The sequence below is a fragment of the Canis lupus genome, chromosome 19 (assembly GCF_003254725.2).
Source record: "Canis lupus dingo isolate Sandy chromosome 19, ASM325472v2, whole genome shotgun sequence".
Lineage (NCBI taxonomy): Eukaryota > Metazoa > Chordata > Mammalia > Carnivora > Canidae > Canis > Canis lupus.
Genome location: NC_064261.1, coordinates 23,813,529 through 23,831,171, shown reverse-complemented (window position 1 = coordinate 23,831,171; position 17,643 = coordinate 23,813,529). Strand labels below are relative to the sequence as shown.

Here is a 17,643-nt window from a genome sequence, read left to right as displayed (position 1 = left end):
CCTGGCCTCGCTCACCTCCACATGCCACTGCTTGCCCAACGCATTGACCACACGGCCTTCGATGGGCCGGCGGCAGGCCCCACAGATAGGGACGCCCATTTTGTCATGGCAGGGCAGGCAATACAGCTCTCCCTTCAGCTCTCGGGCCTCTGCGGTCAGCTCCTTCCTGGAAGATAGAGCAGAGCCCCAGGTGACACCCCTGCCCCTCTTCAGGGCTTGCACTGGCACGGGCAGGTCCCCCTGGCCCCTCCAGCCCTGGGGAGCAGCTTCTGGAGAGGCGCCTCTCTGGTCCAATAGAGTGCCTGGAGCAGACGGCTCTTTGATCCCTGGTCCCTTCGAGGACTTCCTGTGCCCCAGACAGGCCCCAGGGCACAAGATTCCTGCACAGGCCTCTCAGAAGGCCGCCTGTGTTGTGCATTGTCAGGCCCTCTGAGAAGCAGATCTGTTCTCTGGCCCCTCTGCACCAGACTGAGTGTCTGGGGCATGCACGAGGGATCCTCTACAGGATCCCCTCCACCCTGCCCTCGCCCTCCAAGTGTTTGATTCCTTCAACCCAGCGTCCTGGGGCCCAACCCTCCCTCACCTTGTCTCCAGCGGGGCCTCATGCAAGTGCTCCCTGAACACTGGAGAAAGGTGTTTCCTGCGGTGATGCTTCTACCTCCACCCTGCACCCCCTTTCCAACTGGTCCACCCACCCTGTTCCATCACTGCCCCGGGAGGGGGGCACCCACCCGGCTCACCACCTGCCCCTCTTACACACATACCCGCAGTGGGTGCAACTGAAGTGGTCCGGGTGGTAGGCGTCGTTCTTGAACATAAGGGGTTGCTCATCAATGACCAGATGGCACCGCTGACAGACATACTTGCCCAGGCCCTTGGCCTTCTCTCGGTTGTGACAAGGCCGGCACAGGTGCCTGTGGGAAGTGAGGCAGGTGTAAGGGCCGACTATCTGTTCCCCCTCTTCCTTGCCAGACAGCATGGTCCACCTCTTGGGAGAAGAGCCCCGGGGACTCCCGCCTGCAGCTTTAACAATGCCTCTAAGCCTCGAGAGGCTTGGCCAGTGGTCCACAAGAGCAAGCTAACTAATCCTGCGGCCAGGAAGTCTACAGATGTGCCCTCTACAAAGGGGGTCCTGCAAAAAATGACTAGAAAGAATGTTGGTATTTGCTGTCTTTGGATGGCAGAGCAAATGTGGAGTTTTCTACTCCCTGCTTTTTCTGAGCCTAGAACATCATATGGAATAGAGTGGACATTTCATTGCCATTTGCTGAAAAATTAACTTTATTTTTCAAATGTCTTTGAACATGGGTGCATGAGTAAATCATGACTATCAGCTAGAAAACCCTGCTGTGCCCAGCATAGTGGCCAAGGGTGCACACCCCCTTCCTTTGGGGTCTCTCAGACAAAGAGGGACCCATACATCTACAGGCTTTCTGTATCCAGAGACAAGCACAGCTGTGTCAGATGGAGGACCCCAAACCCAGGAACTATCATTACAGAGTCTTTTTTGTAAAGACCTCATAGTAATTTCTGATGCTACTCCTTGCATTGGGCAACAGCTGTGTTCTCTATTAAGGGAGAAATCAACATGGTTTCTGTTTCCTTGTGCCTCAACGATGGCAGGAATTTACATGCAGGGTCCCAAGCAAAGATGTACAAGGCCCCAATGCATTACTCCCATCCCCACCTGCCACCTCATCTGTAAGCAGTCCTGATGCATCCGGGCCCTCCCCTCCTGCCTTCCCAGGCGCCCATCCATGGGGAGGCTCTCTACCCCTCAGCAGCCTCCATGGGGACCTAATACCCACAGTCAGCCTCTTTTATAGGCAGATCAAGGAATCTAGTTCAGAGATCAACTCTCAGACTCAGGATCCTGCAAGTAGGTATGATGGACAGATCCTAGATGCCAGGGAGGCCAACTCACTGTCCACAGCCTCGGCTACATGCCTGCCACCTCACCTGGTTCTGGACTCCCCACAGCGTAACACTGCCGGCTGCCTGCCTTATGCATGTCTCATCTCCCCAGCTTGTGTGAAGGCCAAGGGGCCAAATGAGTGCCCAGGAGCCACTTGGTAAGCTGCTGACTGGCTCCAGGCTGTGCCCCACACAAGGTAGCCCCTTAAGCTGAGTCTGCGGTACATGAGTGAATGAATGATTGTAAAAGAGAGGAAGGAGAGACAGTGGGTATCATCTCCCCTGACAATACAGCAGCCAGGCCAGAACTAGGAGTCGGGCCCCTCAGCAGGGCCCCCTGGCTCCACCTACCCACGGGACACAGACGGGCCTGTCGTTGCTGCAGTCTTCATCTCCCTGACCAAGGCTTTGTGCCTTCAGTCTCCGGAACCCTGTGCCTACCCCACTCACCCAGACACCCAGATCCCCCCGCCACAGCAGGCCCAAGCAGAGCTGCGCCCCCAAACCCCCAGCCACCAGACCTCTGTGGTTTACCCTCTCCACATCACACCCGCCACCTGCTTGTGTCTCTGTCACACACACAGCATTTATTCCCTATGACTCCACTCCCAATTTTGGTGACTACTCTTAGCATTAGGACAACACTCAAGCCGAATGGAATAACTTTTGTTTCAAAGCTACAGAAATTAGCACAACTCCACAGAATTCTGCTACAACAGTCGATTCCCTCACAGCTACTGTCAGCAACCACCCAACAACAGGAATAGCCAGGCAGACAGCCTTGTTTCAAATTCATGTGAGCCGGTCCTTCCAGATCTCCATGCGGGGTGGCACAGGGGAGCAGCCAGGCCCTGATCACACACTTGCAAACTCCACTGGCTTCCAGCAGAGACCAAATCGAGGAGCCCTGCACCCCACAAGAAACCCCAGATAAGAAACGTCTTTTCCTTTTTTTTTTTTTTTAAGATTTAATTGATTTATATTAGAGCGAGAGAAGGAGAAGCAGGCTTCTTGCTGAGCAGGGAGCCTCGCTGAGCAGGACTTGATTCCAGGACTCCGAGACCATGACCTGAGCTGAAGGCCGACACGTAACTGACTGAGCCACCAGGTGCTCTGGGAAGCACCTTTTCAGCAGACCTGATCCCAGCACCAAATCCAAAGACAATCTGCAGAATTTTTTTCTTGGTAGAATGAAGATGGAACCATTCATGAAGAATTCTGGCATCAAGGTGCAACAGAAAAACTGGAACAAACCAAAACTAACACACACAAATCTTAAGTTTTGGAGTGACACATGCTTGGGCACAATTCTTTTTTTTTTTAATAATAAATTTATTTTTTATTGGTGTTCAATTTGCCAACATACAGAATAACACCCAGTGCTCATCCCGTCAACTGCCCCCCTCAGTGCCCGTCACCCCTTCACGCTCACCCCCCGTCCTCCTCCCCTCCCACCACCCCTAGTTCGTTTCCCAGAGTTAGGAGTCTTTATGTTCTGTCTCCCTTTCTGATATTTCCCACGCATTTCTTCTCCCTTCTCTTATATTCCCTTTCACTATTATTTATATTCCCCAAATGAATGAGACCATATGATGTTTGTCCTTCTCCGATTGACTTACTTCACTCAGCATAATACCCTCCAGTTCCATCCACGTCGAAGTAAATGGTGGGTATTTGTCGTTTCTTTTTTTTTTTTTTTTTTTTTTTTTTTTTTTTTTTTTTTTTGCCACGCAGAAGAGAGAGAGAGAGAGGGAGAGAGGCAGAGACACAGGCAGAGGGAGAAGCAGGCTCCATGCACCAGGAGCCCGATGTGGGATTCGATCCTGGGTCTCCAGGATCGCGCCCTGGGCCAAAGGCAGGCGCCAAACCGCTGCGCCACCCAGGGATCCCTATTTGTCGTTTCTAATGGCTGAGGAATATTCCACTGTATACATAGACCACATCTTCTTTATCCATTCATCTTTCGATGGACACCGAGGCTCCTTCCACATTTGGCTATTGTGGACATTGCTGCTATAAACATCGGGGTACAGGTGTCCTGGCGTTTCATTGCATCTGTATCTTTGGGGTAAATCCCCAGCAGTGCAATTGCTGGGTCGTAGGGCAGGTCTATTTTTAACTCTTTGAGGAACCTCCACACAGTTTTCCAGAGTGGCTGCACCAGTTCACATTCCCACCAACAGTGTAGGAGGGTTCCCTTTTCTCCGCATCCTCTCCAACACTTGTGGTTTCCTGCCTTGTTAATTTTCCCCATTCTCACTGGTGTGAGGTGGTATCTCAGTGTGGTTTTGATTTGTATTTCCCTAATGGCAAGTGATGCAGAGCATTTTCTCATGTGCGTGTTGGCCATGTCTATGTCTTCCTCCGTGAGATTTCTGTTCATGTCTTTTGCCCATTTCATGATTGGGTTGTTTGTTTCTTTGCTGTTGAGTTTTTTTTTTTAATATTTTTATTTATTTATTCATGAGAGACACAGAGAGAGAGGCAGAGACACAAGCAGAGGGAGAAGCAGGCTCTATGCAGGGAGCCTGATGTGGGACTCAATCCTGGGACTCCAGGATCATGCCCTGGGCTGAAGGCAGGTGCTAAACCGCTGAGCCACCCAGGTGTCTCTTTGCTGTTGAGTTTAAGAAGTTCTTTATAGATCTTGGAAACTAGCCCTTTATCTGATGTGTCATTTGCAAATATCTTCTCCCATTCTGTAGGTTGTCTTTGAGTTTTGTTGACTGTATCCTTTGCTGTGCAAAAGCTTCTTACCTTGATGAAGTCCCAATAGTTCATTTTTGCTTTTGTTTCTTTTGCCTTCGTGGACGTATCTTGCAAGAAGTTACTGTGGCCGAGTTCAAAAAGGGTGTTGCCTGTGTTCTCCTCTAGGATTTTGATGGAATCTTGTCTCACATTTAGATCTTTCATCCATTTTGAGTTTATCTTTGTGTCTGGTGCAAGAGAGTGGTCTAGTTTCATTCTTCTGCATGTGGATGTCCAATTTTCCCAGCACCATTTATTGAAGAGACTGTCTTTTTTCCAGTGGATAGTCTTTCCTGCTTTATCGAAAATAGTTGAACATAAAGTTCAGGGTCCACTTCTGGGTTCTCTATTCTGTTCCATTGATCTATGTGTCTGTTTTTGTGCCAGTACCACACTGTCTTGATGACCACAGCTTTGTAGTACAACCTGAAATCAGGCATTGTGATGCCCCCAGATATGGTTTTCTTTTATAAAATTCCCCTGGCTATTCGGGGTCTTTTCTGCTTCCACACAAATCTTAAAATAATTTGTTCTAACTCTCTGAAGAAAGTCCATGGTACTTTGATAGGGATTGCATTAAACGTGTTACATTGCCCTGGGTAACATTGACATTTTCACAATATCAATTCTGCCAATCCATGAGCATGGGATATTTTTCCATCTCTTTGTGTCTTCCTCAATTTCTTTCAGAAGTGTTCTGTAGTTTTTAGGATATAGATCCTTTACCTCTTTGGTTAGGTTTATTCCTAGGTATCTTATGCTTTTGGGTGCAATTGTAAATGGGATTGACTCCTTAATTTCTCTTTCTTCAGTCTCATTGTTAGTGTATAGAAATGCCACTGGCTTCTGGGCATTGATTTTGTATCCTGTTGGGCACAATTCTTGATGCTGCCCCTTCCTGGCAAGTTACTTCACCTCTCTGAACCTGTTTCCTCATCTGTGAAATGGGCCATAATCCCAACTGCACACGATTATGTGGAAAACGAGTTTAAAATTGTATACATAGTAGTTACTTCTCAATGATAGCTATGTACATTTTTAATGTTTTAACTAAAAAACTTAAAGGTCTTTTGAGATCGAGCATGGTGATTTTGTTCCCAATGTTATTATCTGGGGAAAGACAGGGAGGCATGCTCAGTAGCAGCCACTGCCAACACCTGGACCCCCAGCCTTGAGCCACCCCTGGGAGGGGTCTTGGGGACACCTAGGGACTGGGCAGCAGTGGCCATCTTCACAGGCCTCCTGTACAAAGGAGGAGCCCGCACAGGTAAGGGCCAGCCTCGTGGGCTGTACCATGTCCTCACAGGCCCAGACAGCGCCCCATTATGAGGCGGCCCGCAGCTGTGCCTCACTCAAGATAAAGGCCATGATTTATTCCGCACGTCCGAATGGAGCCTAATTATACAGGGCAAGACACAAGGACCCTACAGCAAGTGTCCTGAAAGAGTCCCCTCTCATTCCACCAAACAAGGCTGCTCAGCCTCTCAGCCTCCCCATTCACTGTCCCCCTCTACTGTCCTCTGAGCAGGCTTGGAAGCCCAGGCCTGTTGCCATGGTGGCCAGCCCCTCCCGCCCCCCCCCCCCCCCCCCCGTGGGTAGGAAATTATCCCCTGCTGAAACGTCCTCTTGTCTCTGTCAGCCCCAGCCTGCCCCCACCCCACCCAGCCCGCGCCCACTCCACATCTTCGAACAGTCACACACCCGACTTCTGTGATGCTTGGTGGGCAGGCTGGGGGGTGGGGGTGGGGGGCCCTGGGCCTAGGACACACTGGAATATTCACAACCCAGTGGCGGCAGAGGCAGCCGTAGGAGTGGCCCACCACACAAGGAACCTCTCGGAATGAAGCAGCCTTTCAGGGCCAGAGGGGCTGCAGTCTCCCCTCTCTCCTTAAATAGCCAGCCTTCCAGCGGCACGGAGCCCACCGCCAGCGCCACCACCCACTGACCACAGCCCACCTGCCGCCGCGCAGCCCTCCTGCCCTTGTGCCTGCACCCAGCTGTAAGAGGTAAGGACAAGGACCCAGTGAGGGCAGGCAGGGGGTTTAGGCGCCAAGCAGAGGCCAACCCAGAGCAAGGGCAGCACTGGGTGCCCCTGTCCCTGAGACACTCTGTGATGATGGCACCACCTATTTATTGAAGGCTGCCTTTGTCTGGATCACAGCAGGCCCACTAGGAGGTATTTCTATCCCCTTGTCCAGGGGCTTACAGAGGGTGACTGCAACGACAGTCAGCTGGAATCAGAATCCAGGCTCTCCACTGCAAGGCCACCAGGGCACAGGGAGGAGCCAGATGGAGCAGAGAGAAGAGGTGCCGGCCTGTGTGAGGGACTGCAGTGTCTGCCCACCAAGGCCCTGCCACCTTGGGCCTCTTCCTACAGCCCCACCTACAGCCCCACCTGCCCAGGTCTCCCCTCCACGGAGGCCCAGGACCTGCCTCTGACGCTTGCCTGACCCACAGCCCCAGACCCCCCGATGTCCAGGCCCAGGCGCACTCCATGTGCCCACACCACCCTGCCCTGAGCAGCCCCACGGAGGAGCCCACAAGGGCAAGCCAAGGCTTGCATCTCTAGGGTACGCATAGAGAGGGAGACAGGGACCCATTTCAGACCACACTGCAAAAATCAGTATCAAAACTCCTACCATGGGAGAGGCAAAGAAACCTCAACAAACCAGAAACAGGCCTAAAAGTATTTTTAAATGGAGTCTCAATCCCAGAGAGAGCATTGTGCATGCAGCCTTCAGTGGTGGCGGGAAGCCGAGGGCACTGGGCAGGAGGCAGACGGCCAGGTGCTGCCATGACCACCAGATACCACAACGGGCCAGCAACCTGTGCAGCCAGGCAGGCCCCACAATCGATGTAATGCTCTTCGGTTACCATCTTGAAACTCCTACTTTTGGATAAAGGGTCGACATTTTCATTTTGCACTGGGCACCAAAAATGACATCACCCTTCCTGGGGCCAGACCCCGAGAAAGTGCCGCCGAGCCCAGGAGACACTTCCAGCATGAGCCCTGAGGCTGAGCCACACTCCCTACTCTGGCACCCGGCACCCAGCAGCCTCCAGAGGCAAGGCAATGCCCCAGGAGGTGCTGGGTGTCCCAGCTAGGTGTCCCTGATCTGACTTCCAAATCTAGGACCACCATCCCCAGCCAAATGGCCTTGGGCAAATTAGCCGATTTTAAGCCTAGACTTCTTAATCCCAGATCTGTGCAAGGAAGCTACCGATGCAGAGGCCTGGCAGACTGGGTAGTCAGTACCTGCGAGCAGCCCTCCGGGAGGGGCCAGGGAGTAACTGTACTGAGGGGCGGAGTCCAGGCATGAGGGGCAGCCCAGAGCAGAGGGTATCCAGCTCCCCAGTTCTACATGACCCTTCCCTCACTTGGCCCCATCCTCTCTCCAACAGCCAGGGCTTCCCTGGCTTCAACACCTTGGGGTACACACACCTGGAAACAGCAGGAAGGTAGTTTCTGTATTGGATTTCAGGCATCCTGACCCACTCTGGAGCAGGGGAAATCATCTGGGCAAGGGAACCTCCCTGGATCCCTTCAATAACTAACGTGATATTGTTAGGAAAGTACCCCACTTTCCCCGAGGATGGTGACTGGCCAGATGCTCTGTGCCACTCACTTGCATTGCCCCTGGCTCTCTCCTGCTTCAGACAGCCTGCCCTCACCCCTCCATGTGTGTGTTGAAGAGACAGGGATAAGGGGGTGGTTATAGGACCCCAGGGGTGATTGATGAAACATGATGGGGAGGGTCCAGCTGCTGCCCAGCCTGACAGCTCAGCATACCCACAAGCTGGACCACCTGCTCTGTTCTGTCTACTGAAAGGGAACATGCCAGGCCCCACTACATGCCTCTGTTCTTCATCCATGCCTAGGGATGGCACCCAGCCTCCTCCTCCAGGAGCTGCTGTGCTCAAAGAGCTGCCACCATGCCTCCAGAGGGAATTGAGGCCAGGAGACGCTTGCCGAGAACTTGCTCCAGCTGCCTGCCTGCTCAGTACAGAGCCAGGCTCAGCCAGGATCACATCCCTGACCCTGCCATGGCCACAGCCTGTGCTCCTCCTCCAGCTGCTGGGATGCCACTTCTCTCCTGTGAGCTCCTCTCCTGCCCCTGCAGCCCAGCCACATAGGTGGGCAGTGTGGGTGTCAGGAGGCCAGGCTTCCAGGGAGGCCCCAGAAGCTGCCCTGCAGGTGAGGGTCTGCCAGGCATGAGAACGAGGGGCTGGCAGCAGCCCAGGGATGCAGGACATGCGGGTCAGGTGGAGGCTGCTCTGGCCCTGATGTCCTGCCCTCTTCTGCCCACACCTCCCACTCCCAGGGCTGGTGAGGGGGGCAGGGTATTTGGGAGCCTCCCTCTTCTTTTTGGATCTCTTGAGTTGGCCAATATCAACACAGGAGTCTGTTCCTCTGTCAGGCAGGGAGCAGGGAACACACACCCAGAACTGGAGTTTGTTAAATATAAATGACCCATGGCTGGGCTCTAAGCTGGCCCCCTCAGGTGTGGGTAAACCAGGCTAGGGAGGCCAAGCAGACAGGGCCCCAGGCCTCTCTGGGGCAGCCAGACTTGGCTGGAAAACCATAGCCAGTCTCACTACCTCTGGGAAAAATAGCTCTTCCTCTCCTAGAAAAGAATCTGCCTCCTGGTTGTTAAACTACTCTGGGTGTTAAAATCTCCCCTACTGGCCTGGGGCCCAAGTGCAGGGCTTTCTGAAATACAGGTCTCCACCCTTTAGGATGTCCAAAATGGAGTTGGTAGGCTGAGTCCAGAAAGCTTGGGACCCAGGCCTGGATGGCTTTCAGGTGCCAACGGACAGCAGGCCCCTGACTTCCAGGAAACTGCCCGTCACTATACTGCTGTTGGGGCCCTTCTGGGTGGCAGGTGTTGGGGGAGCTGTGGTCGGGGGCTGACAGGAGAGGAGCACAAAGCCGTGACAGGCTTCGCACTGCAGTCGGTGGGAAATGCCACAAGGCCTGGGTAGGCGGGCCAGGAAGGGTCCTGAGACTTAGGGTGAGCAGGGTTCACCCTGCAAGGATGAGGCCAAAGAGAAGCTGGCTGTGCTTGCATGCACCAGGCTCTCAGAAATAGGTGATTTAGGGACGCCTGGGTGGCTCAGTGGGTTAGGTGTCCAATTCTTCATTTCAGCTCATAACCTCAGGGTCCTGGAATCAAGCCCTGCATTGGGCCCCCTGCTAAGCCAGTAGTTTGCTTGAGGATTCTCTCCCTCTGACACTCCCCCCACCTAGGATTTTTCCTCGTCTCTCTATCTCTCCCACATAAATAAATAAATCTTGGAAAGAAAGAAAGAATGAAAGAAAGAAAGGAAGGAAGGAAGGAAGGAAGGAAGGAAGGAAGGAAGGAAGGAAGGAAGGAAGGAAGGAAAGAAAGATCTACCCCACCCACCCACTGGGAGTTGAGTCCAAGAGCCCCTCACTCCATCTCCTGCCATTCAAAAAGAACACTTGGGGAGCATGGCAGAAAATATGGGAATGCTCCCTCCATCCCAGAGCCCAGACAGATGGATTCACTGCCCACCCTCCCCATGGTCTGAGAGAGTGGACCTCTGGGACACCCAGCCCCAGGGCCCAGGCTCCTGTGTGCCTGGCAGGGAGGCAGCTGAGCAGTGGGAAGTCAGCCGCAGCAGTGGCCTGGCAAGCTCCAAGCCCTGGCTTCATTTTTGCTTTGTGCTGAGCTTCAGAAAGGCTCTGACACTCATTCTCCCCCAGGTGAACACAGGAGCTGCCTTCAGTAGTCCCCAAGGTGATGCTGAGCTAAGAAGCTTCTCGGGTTCCAGGCTCTGGAACCCATCTGCTTGTTCCCTCCAGGCTCGTCCCCCAGCTCTGCTTCCGGCTGAAGCATGAATGGCATAGAGGTGGCTTCCTCGGGTCTGACTGCTAACTCCTCCCTGGCCACCGCACAGCAATGCGGCCAGGAGACGCCACTGGAGAACATCCTCTTTGCCTCCTTCTACCTCCTGGATTTCATCCTGGCTTTTGTTGGCAATGCCCTGGCCCTGTGGCTCTTCATCCGGGACCACAAGTCAGGCACCCCTGCCAACGTATTCTTGATGCACCTGGCTGTGGCCGACCTGTCCTGCGTGCTGGTCCTGCCCACCCGCCTCGTCTACCACTTCTCTGGGAACCACTGGCCATTTGGGGAAATCCCGTGCCGACTCACCGGCTTCCTCTTCTACCTCAACATGTATGCCAGCATCTACTTCCTCACTTGCATCAGCGCTGACCGCTTCCTGGCCATCGTGCACCCTGTCAAGTCCCTCAAGCTCCGCAGGCCCCTCTACGCACACCTGGCCTGTGCCTTCCTCTGGGTGGTGGTGGCCGTGGCCATGGCCCCACTGCTGGTGAGCCCACAGACGGTGCAGACCAACCACACGGTCATCTGCCTGCAGCTGTACCGGGAGAAGGCCTCCCACCACGCCCTTGTGTCCCTGGCCGTGGCCTTCACCTTCCCGTTCGTCACCACCGTCACCTGTTACTTGCTGATCATCCGCAGCCTGCGGCAGGGCCCCCGTGTGGAAAAGCGCCTCAAGAACAAGGCGGTCCGCATGATCGCCATGGTGCTCACCATCTTCCTGGTGTGCTTCGTGCCCTACCACGTCCACCGTGCTGTCTACGTGCTGCACTACCACGGCGGCGGCACCTCGTGCGCCACCCAGCGCATCCTGGCCCTGGGAAACCGCATCACCTCCTGCCTCACCAGCCTCAACGGGGCGCTGGACCCAGTCATGTACTTCTTTGTGGCCGAGAAGTTCCGCGACGCCCTGTGCAACCTGATCTGTGGCAAAAGGCTCTCAGGCCCACCCCCCAGCTTTGAAGGGAAAACCAACGAGAGCTCGCTGAGTGCCAGGTCGGAGCTGTGAGCCCCAGGACAGGACGACAGGAGGGGACCGACGCCAGCCTTGGGCCCCACCCCTGCCGCACTGCCACAGACTGTCCTCAGAGGGACTCCCCCGCCGGGGCACCTGCGACCCAGACTGGAGGAGTGTGCCTTCTTCCCGGCACGTCCCTGCCGCCCTCTCCAAGGGCAGAACTCAGTACCCAGCACCCGGCTCCGGCTCCGTCTGATCTGATGCGCAAGTCCCTAAAACTGGACACCCCTTGATGGGCCCAATCAGCCACCCCGTCTGCAGAGACTTTGCTGGCACTGCTCACTCGCACTTACTAGATATTCAGTGACTTCATCGCGTGGGGGTGGGAGGGGAGGAGGCCAGGGGAACAGCTCCTGAACAATGAGCGTCTTTCTTTCCCAAGGGCTGCTTGCTAGACTCCCAATGTCCTTCCCGCCACAAAGAACACACAGCAGCAAAGCTCTGCAGAAAGAACCCCAGGAGGCAGCTGCGAATGACTCAAGAGAAGGCGGAGCAGGAATCTTGGTGGAGGGGTAAGGACTTTGAGTTCCCTGGGTGGCACCTTTGCCAGACGCCCCCTAAGTTTAGGGGTCATGGACTCTAACTCCTAGCTGAGTATTATAAGCACCTGGCCACCAGGTGACATCCAACAACGCGGTCTCTGGGCACGTCACCCTGGTTCTGGGTTCCGGATCCCTCCCGCGGTGAGCCCACACGGGCCTGCATGTAGCCCGACAATCTCTGGAGCTGCCTAATCCCTGCTGAGTTGGTGGTGCACACAGCACGGTGGACAGATATGGGGAGCCAGGCTCCATCACTGCCCTAGGACACCTCCGGCAGGGAGTCATGCCTGGCATGTGACCCTGTCTCCCACTAGCCCAGGCCAGCAGGGGCATCCTGAGCCCTGCCCCCTCTCAGGAGGCTTGACCAACCACAGGGGGCCAACCTTTGAGCTGTTCTACTCCCTGGCATGGCACCTACCACCCTGGCAGGTCCCTTTTGGCACTTGATCATACTGATCATAACCATAACTGTACTGTGATGCTGAAGGTTTTCGTGAGTGGGTAACATAACCACCTTCCCAGACCTCCTCCCCTGCACCCAAGAATGGCAAAGCAGAAGTGAAGACAGGAGAAGCCAGGCAGCACAGGCTTTTGCCTCTGGTTCTGACAGCCCCCCATGCAGGCTGGCCCCACGTGGACACTAAGTCCTGTATCACAGGCCTCAGAGGGCTGGCCCAGGCCAGGGGGTCTGAGCAGGGCCGCACTTCCATTACTTTACTTCTCAAGTGCTTCCAGCCGCTCCCAGGACAGAGGGCTCAGTGTGAGCTGTAGCTCAGAAGGAGAGAGGGCTTGCTCGGGCCCACACCCTGCAGGTGACCTCCAATTGGCACGGGACTCCTGTGACACCATCTGCCCCCCCAGCCCGCCCGTAGACAACGATACAGGCACCTCCTGCCCAGTCACCTGCAGATACCAAGAGCAACAGCAGTCAACATGGAGCAGGCAGGTGGGTGAGATCGCTATAGGCAGTGGTCAGAGCATGGGATACAGTGGCAGAGAACAGAGGGGTGAAAAGGTAGGAGAGGCCAGGGAGTCAGACAGACGGGTAGGGTGGGTGGTGATCTTCATCAGCACAGGGAGACTGGTAGTCAGCAGAAGAGAAACCAGTTTGTTTGGGGCCCGTTGTTGCCTTGGGATGCCCAGTGGACACCAAGCAGACATGGTACACAGGCAGCTGAGGACCCCAGGGAGAGGTGTACATGGGGTGGAGGCATGTCCACCCCATCCAGATTGTCCAGCACATGCCTGCCAGCCAGGGCTCTGGGACTTCGGACAGACATGAGGGCCATGTACTGAACCCCAAATCAGAGAGAAGAGGGCCCAGCACAGCCACGAGGCAGGAGGAAACCACGAGAACACAGGGTCCTGGGCACCGGGGCAGGAGGCACTCCAGCCAGAAGCGAGAGCTGCCCTGAAGCCTGCTGAGAGGTCAAGAGAGGACCAGCAGGCCCCTGCGGGTCTGGAGGGCAAAAGGAATGACCAGCCTGGCAGTGGGAGGATGTGAGAGGAGGGTGCTGGAACAAGCTGCAGAGAACCACAGTGGGAGGGAGCACAGCTCTGGGAGAAAGAGGCAGACTGAAGCAGAGAGCCCTGCCAGAGAGGAGGGTGGGGAGCCACGGGACGTTGGGAGGAGCAGGACAGGGCCTCCATGATGTGCTGTGACTGAGGCAGGGGCAGTGCCAGTGCAGGGAGCAGGGAAAGTCATTGTGGGGGGAGGCCCTTGCTCTGGGAGGGTAGGAGGTATAGAGATGGTACTGGGAGATAAGAGCCAGTCTTCCTAGAAGCCAGGAAATTAGTCTACCAAGGAAACTGATCATGAGGTGCCCTGAATTGAAGAGTCAACTTGGGCCCCCTGGTTCAATGATTTCAGCGGGATTTAGCCCTGGGCACGCGGAAGGAGGTGGGTAGTGGGGTCAGTGGCGTGTGGTGGCCAGGCAGCAGTGATGATCCACCCACTGCATCTCATGGCTCCTGCTCCAGCCACCTTCCCCCTGGCTGCCTGTTGTCCATCTGCTCCTGGGAGCACCCTCAGGCACGAGGCAGGTGCTGACTGGTCACCTCCTGCTCTCTCCAGCCCTGGCTCTCACCTGTAAACCAGGGGTCTCTTCTGCTTTGCAGGGACGCAGCATGTGGCACATACCACATGGGCCTGGTGCTCACTGAGCAGTGCCTGGGTGAGGGCCCTCCTCCCACCCAGAACCCGCCCACCTCACCTGCCAGCATTCTTCACGAAGCCCAGGTCAGCCAGCTCCACGTCACACAGCTCACAGCGGAAGCACCCTGGGTGCCAGTTGTTGTTCATGGCCTTGATGACGCGGCCAATGATAAACTCACCTGGAAGAGATGGGTCCCTGCTTGCTGAGGCAGGCGTGTGCCCCCCCCCACAAACCCCCTCCCAGGCCCTGCCCACCCTGGCACTCGCCTGACCCTCAGCCTGGTTACAGTGCTCCCCTCCCAGAGCCTGGGAAGGTGATGCCTGCAGACGCTGGGGCTCAGAGAGGGGGTCAGGGAAGTGCGCCTGTAACTCCCCGCCCACCTGCCCAATCCCAGGCACACAGGGGAGTGTGCTGCATCTAGCCCTTACCGCAGGATCCACAGCATGGAGCAAATAGCATTTGGAAGTCATGTTCGCAGTACTTCCGGCCTTCAAACTGCAAATGGGCCAGCAGAGAAAGTTCAGGCAAACCCTCATCATTCCCCCTGAGCTGGTCAGTCTTTGTTGGATAAGGACCCGCCCTCAGGAAGGCTAGACAAGCACCCCAATTTGTGCAATTGCTACCGTTGCAGGAAGCAGAATGCAGCACCCAACCCTCCCACCGGAGAAGGCTTCCTGGAGGAGATGGTAAGGAGCTGGAAGAGACTGCAGGGGTTGAGGGTGCTGAGAGGAAGGCATTCCAGAGCCTAGAGATGGGAGGGAATCTGCTAGAACTGGCCCTTTCAACAGGGCAGGAGGGCGTGCAAAGTGAGGGGTCTCCAAGAAGTTGGGAACCTGTTAAGGCCAGCCCTCCAAAGCCACTGTTGTTTGTGCAAGACCTTGGCCCTGGTGGTCCTGGGAGGGAGCCGAGGGCTGGGATCAAGTCTGATTTATAAATGTCACTTGGCCCTACTTCCTGTGTGTCTCCTCTGTGTGAGAAGTCCATTTCCCCCAGAGGTCACAAGAGCCCCAGAGTGGGGAGACAGAACAAGGGACACAGGAAAAATATGGGGGCCTGAGGAGAACCCTAAGTCCTGCAGCCAGCAGAAGCCACTCTGGGCACCAGCCATCATCCCCATCTGCCGGGGTAATGATGGCCCTTGCACCGGCCCCAAGGGTGGCAAACCTTGCCTCTGCCTTCTTCTTCTTTGACAATTTTCTCTTCCTTTAAAAAAATGTTGGTTTGCCCTCTTCTCTGAGATGAGAATCCTGTTGGGCTGCAACTGAATATAGCCCTACCCAGTGGCCTGTGGAGGTGGCAGGGTGTGAAATTCATTCAGCAACGCACATTTCCTGAGCATCTACTGTGTGCTGGGCTTTGTTCCAGGCACGTGGCCACCTCAAACGGAGCTGTGCCTCGGCTCACCCTGCCTCCACAGCGGGCCAGCGCTTCCTAGGAGGCTGGCAGACTCCTTGAGGAACAGCTGCCCCGACACTGCCAGAAGGAGTTCACATACCACACAGCCATCTGTCAATCCCATCAGCTGTACCTTCGAAGTCTCTCCAGCCTCTGCACCCTGGGCACCACCTCCACTGCAGCCCCAGTGGTGCACTGGGAAATGATTACCCACCAGCCCTTTGGAAAATGGGGTCCAATCTGTAGCATTTACCAATTTCTATGGTGTAAATATTCCTGCCATGGACAATGCCATACCAACATGCCATCAGCATGGAGTTAAGTATGTGCAGCGGCCATCAGGGTACTGTTTCTACCACCCAGAGACAATAGACAAATAACCTCAAAGGCATAGATGATAATAGAAAATAATAAAATAATTAGGAAATGGTGGATTTTGAGTATGTATTTCCCTTGTTTTCAATAAAATTTTATCTCACTGTAAATTTATATGATTTAATTTTGAATAAGAGTTATGTTTAGTCACTAGCTGGCAAGATTATTGAAAATTCACACAATCTGCTCTTATGAGCCAGTGTGGCCCAGTCTAGACTGCTTTACTTGATCTGGATTTTTTTCGGTAATCCAGCTTCTGGTCCCACCTGTTCTCTAGCTTCTGTGACTGTCCACATTAGTCTCTCCTCAGCACAGCAAGGAGAGTGGTCCTTTTCAGATGTCAGACATACTGCCTCCTACTGCACCCCAAATACCCTGCGTGCTCTGACCTTAGGGCCTTTGCACCTGACAGTGCTCTCTGCTGAGTGCTCTTCCTGCAGATGTGTGCATGGCTCCCTCACCAACTCCAGGTCTGCTTAAACATTACCTTCCCTGATCACCCACCCTCTGAACCCTGAGATTCCTTATAACCAGAGCACTGAGCACCATCTGATATACAACATATTTATATTTATTGTGTTTACCATCTGATCCCAAGGGAGGGTATGTGCCACCAGGGCAGGGTGTTTGTTTGCATACTGTGGCCTCCCAGAGTCCACCCAGTGGGGGCTGGGTGAATGGTGACTCTCCTTCAGCACCCACAGCCACGGAGGGGATACAGGTGGGGAGGGACCCACAAAGTGCGGCATGTCCAAGACCTGGCACGACTGTCCATTGGTCACTGGTCAGGACCACAGCCAAACACAGCCCAGAGGCTCCTAGAAGAGCAAACTCTGAGCTGGCTGGGGGCTCGGACTCCAATAAAGCCATCCGGCCGAGGGTCTTGGGAGCATCCTCACCTCATAGAAGAGCCCCTCAGGGAATGGCCGGAAGCACTGGGCACACACAAAGCAGTGCTCATGATACAGCTCTCCGTTGCTGTTGACGATCCGCTCGGCGGGGGCGAAGCGCGCCTGGCAGCGCTGGCACACCGCGTTGGCCAAGGCATTGGACATATTGCTGAGGAGAGAAAGAACGGGAGGGTTGGGATGAGCAAGCCTGGAGGGCTGCACTCAAGGGGCATGCCTCCCTCCTTAGAAACTTAAAATGCCTTCCAGAGTGAGGAAGTCGTCACCCTGATGAGGGTGTCTTGGCCCCATAAGGACTCAGCAGCACGCACTCAGAGCCAAGCCACCTGGCACCTGGGCCTGCACAGTGGCCCTACACATCTGCCTAAGCTCCCGCGGCCCACAGGCATGCCTAAGTGCCTGCACACGCCGGGGCTACAGTGTATGTTCCCAGATGACAACCCTATAAGGCCAGAGCAGCATTTCTGATTTACAGACGAGCAAGCCAAAGCCCGCAGAGTGTTGGTGTCCTTTCTGAGGGCCAAAGTGGATGGAGGCAAAGCCTGGATTAGAAACCAGCACCTGTCCGGACTCTGAAGCCCCCATCTTTCCACCGTGCCCTGCAGCCCCTGTGCACTTCCACAGAGCATCAGACGCGGCCGGGCCACAGCCAGGCACCCACCGGTCAGAGCAGCAAGGGCTCAAGACAGGTGCTCTTACAGTGGCCCTGGGCTGTAC

The 17,643-nt window shown here is 55.0% G+C and overlaps 2 protein-coding genes across 27 annotated transcripts in view; one reads left to right on the top strand and one right to left on the bottom strand.

Annotated features, from left to right (window-relative positions):
- Positions 1-17,643, bottom strand: part of LIMS2 (LIM zinc finger domain containing 2) — a 46,335-nt gene that overhangs the window by 3,686 nt on the left and 25,006 nt on the right. For all 16 annotated transcript variants that reach the window (XM_049097233.1, XM_049097231.1, XM_025435936.3 and 13 more), the window contains exons 2-6: positions 16,918-17,077; positions 14,677-14,743; positions 14,306-14,426; positions 765-914; positions 16-166 (exon numbers count right to left, since the gene is read on the bottom strand). In XM_049097233.1, coding sequence (XP_048953190.1) covers positions 16-166; positions 765-914; positions 14,306-14,426; positions 14,677-14,743; positions 16,918-17,073 — 645 coding nt within the window. In that variant the 5' untranslated portion in view covers positions 17,074-17,077. The remainder of the gene's footprint in view (positions 1-15; positions 167-764; positions 915-14,305; positions 14,427-14,676; positions 14,744-16,917; positions 17,078-17,643) is intronic.
- GPR17 (G protein-coupled receptor 17) lies at positions 6,300-16,128 on the top strand. 11 transcript variants are annotated; one of them, XR_003131431.3, is made up of 4 exons: positions 6,302-6,668; positions 10,459-12,062; positions 14,880-14,934; positions 15,614-16,128. XR_003131431.3 is itself a non-coding variant. In XM_025435940.3 (2 exons), exon 2 carries the CDS (start codon positions 10,522-10,524, stop codon positions 11,539-11,541), a length of 1,020 nt encoding a protein of 339 aa, XP_025291725.1. In that variant the 5' UTR covers positions 6,300-6,668; positions 10,391-10,521; the 3' UTR covers positions 11,542-16,128. The 11 variants fall into 11 exon arrangements, 2 of the variants coding, with proteins under 2 accessions (XP_025291725.1, XP_025291723.1); XR_007403864.1 differs by adding an exon at positions 12,954-13,038 and having other exon boundaries at positions 14,880-16,128; XR_003131427.3 differs by adding an exon at positions 12,954-13,038 and having other exon boundaries at positions 14,211-16,128.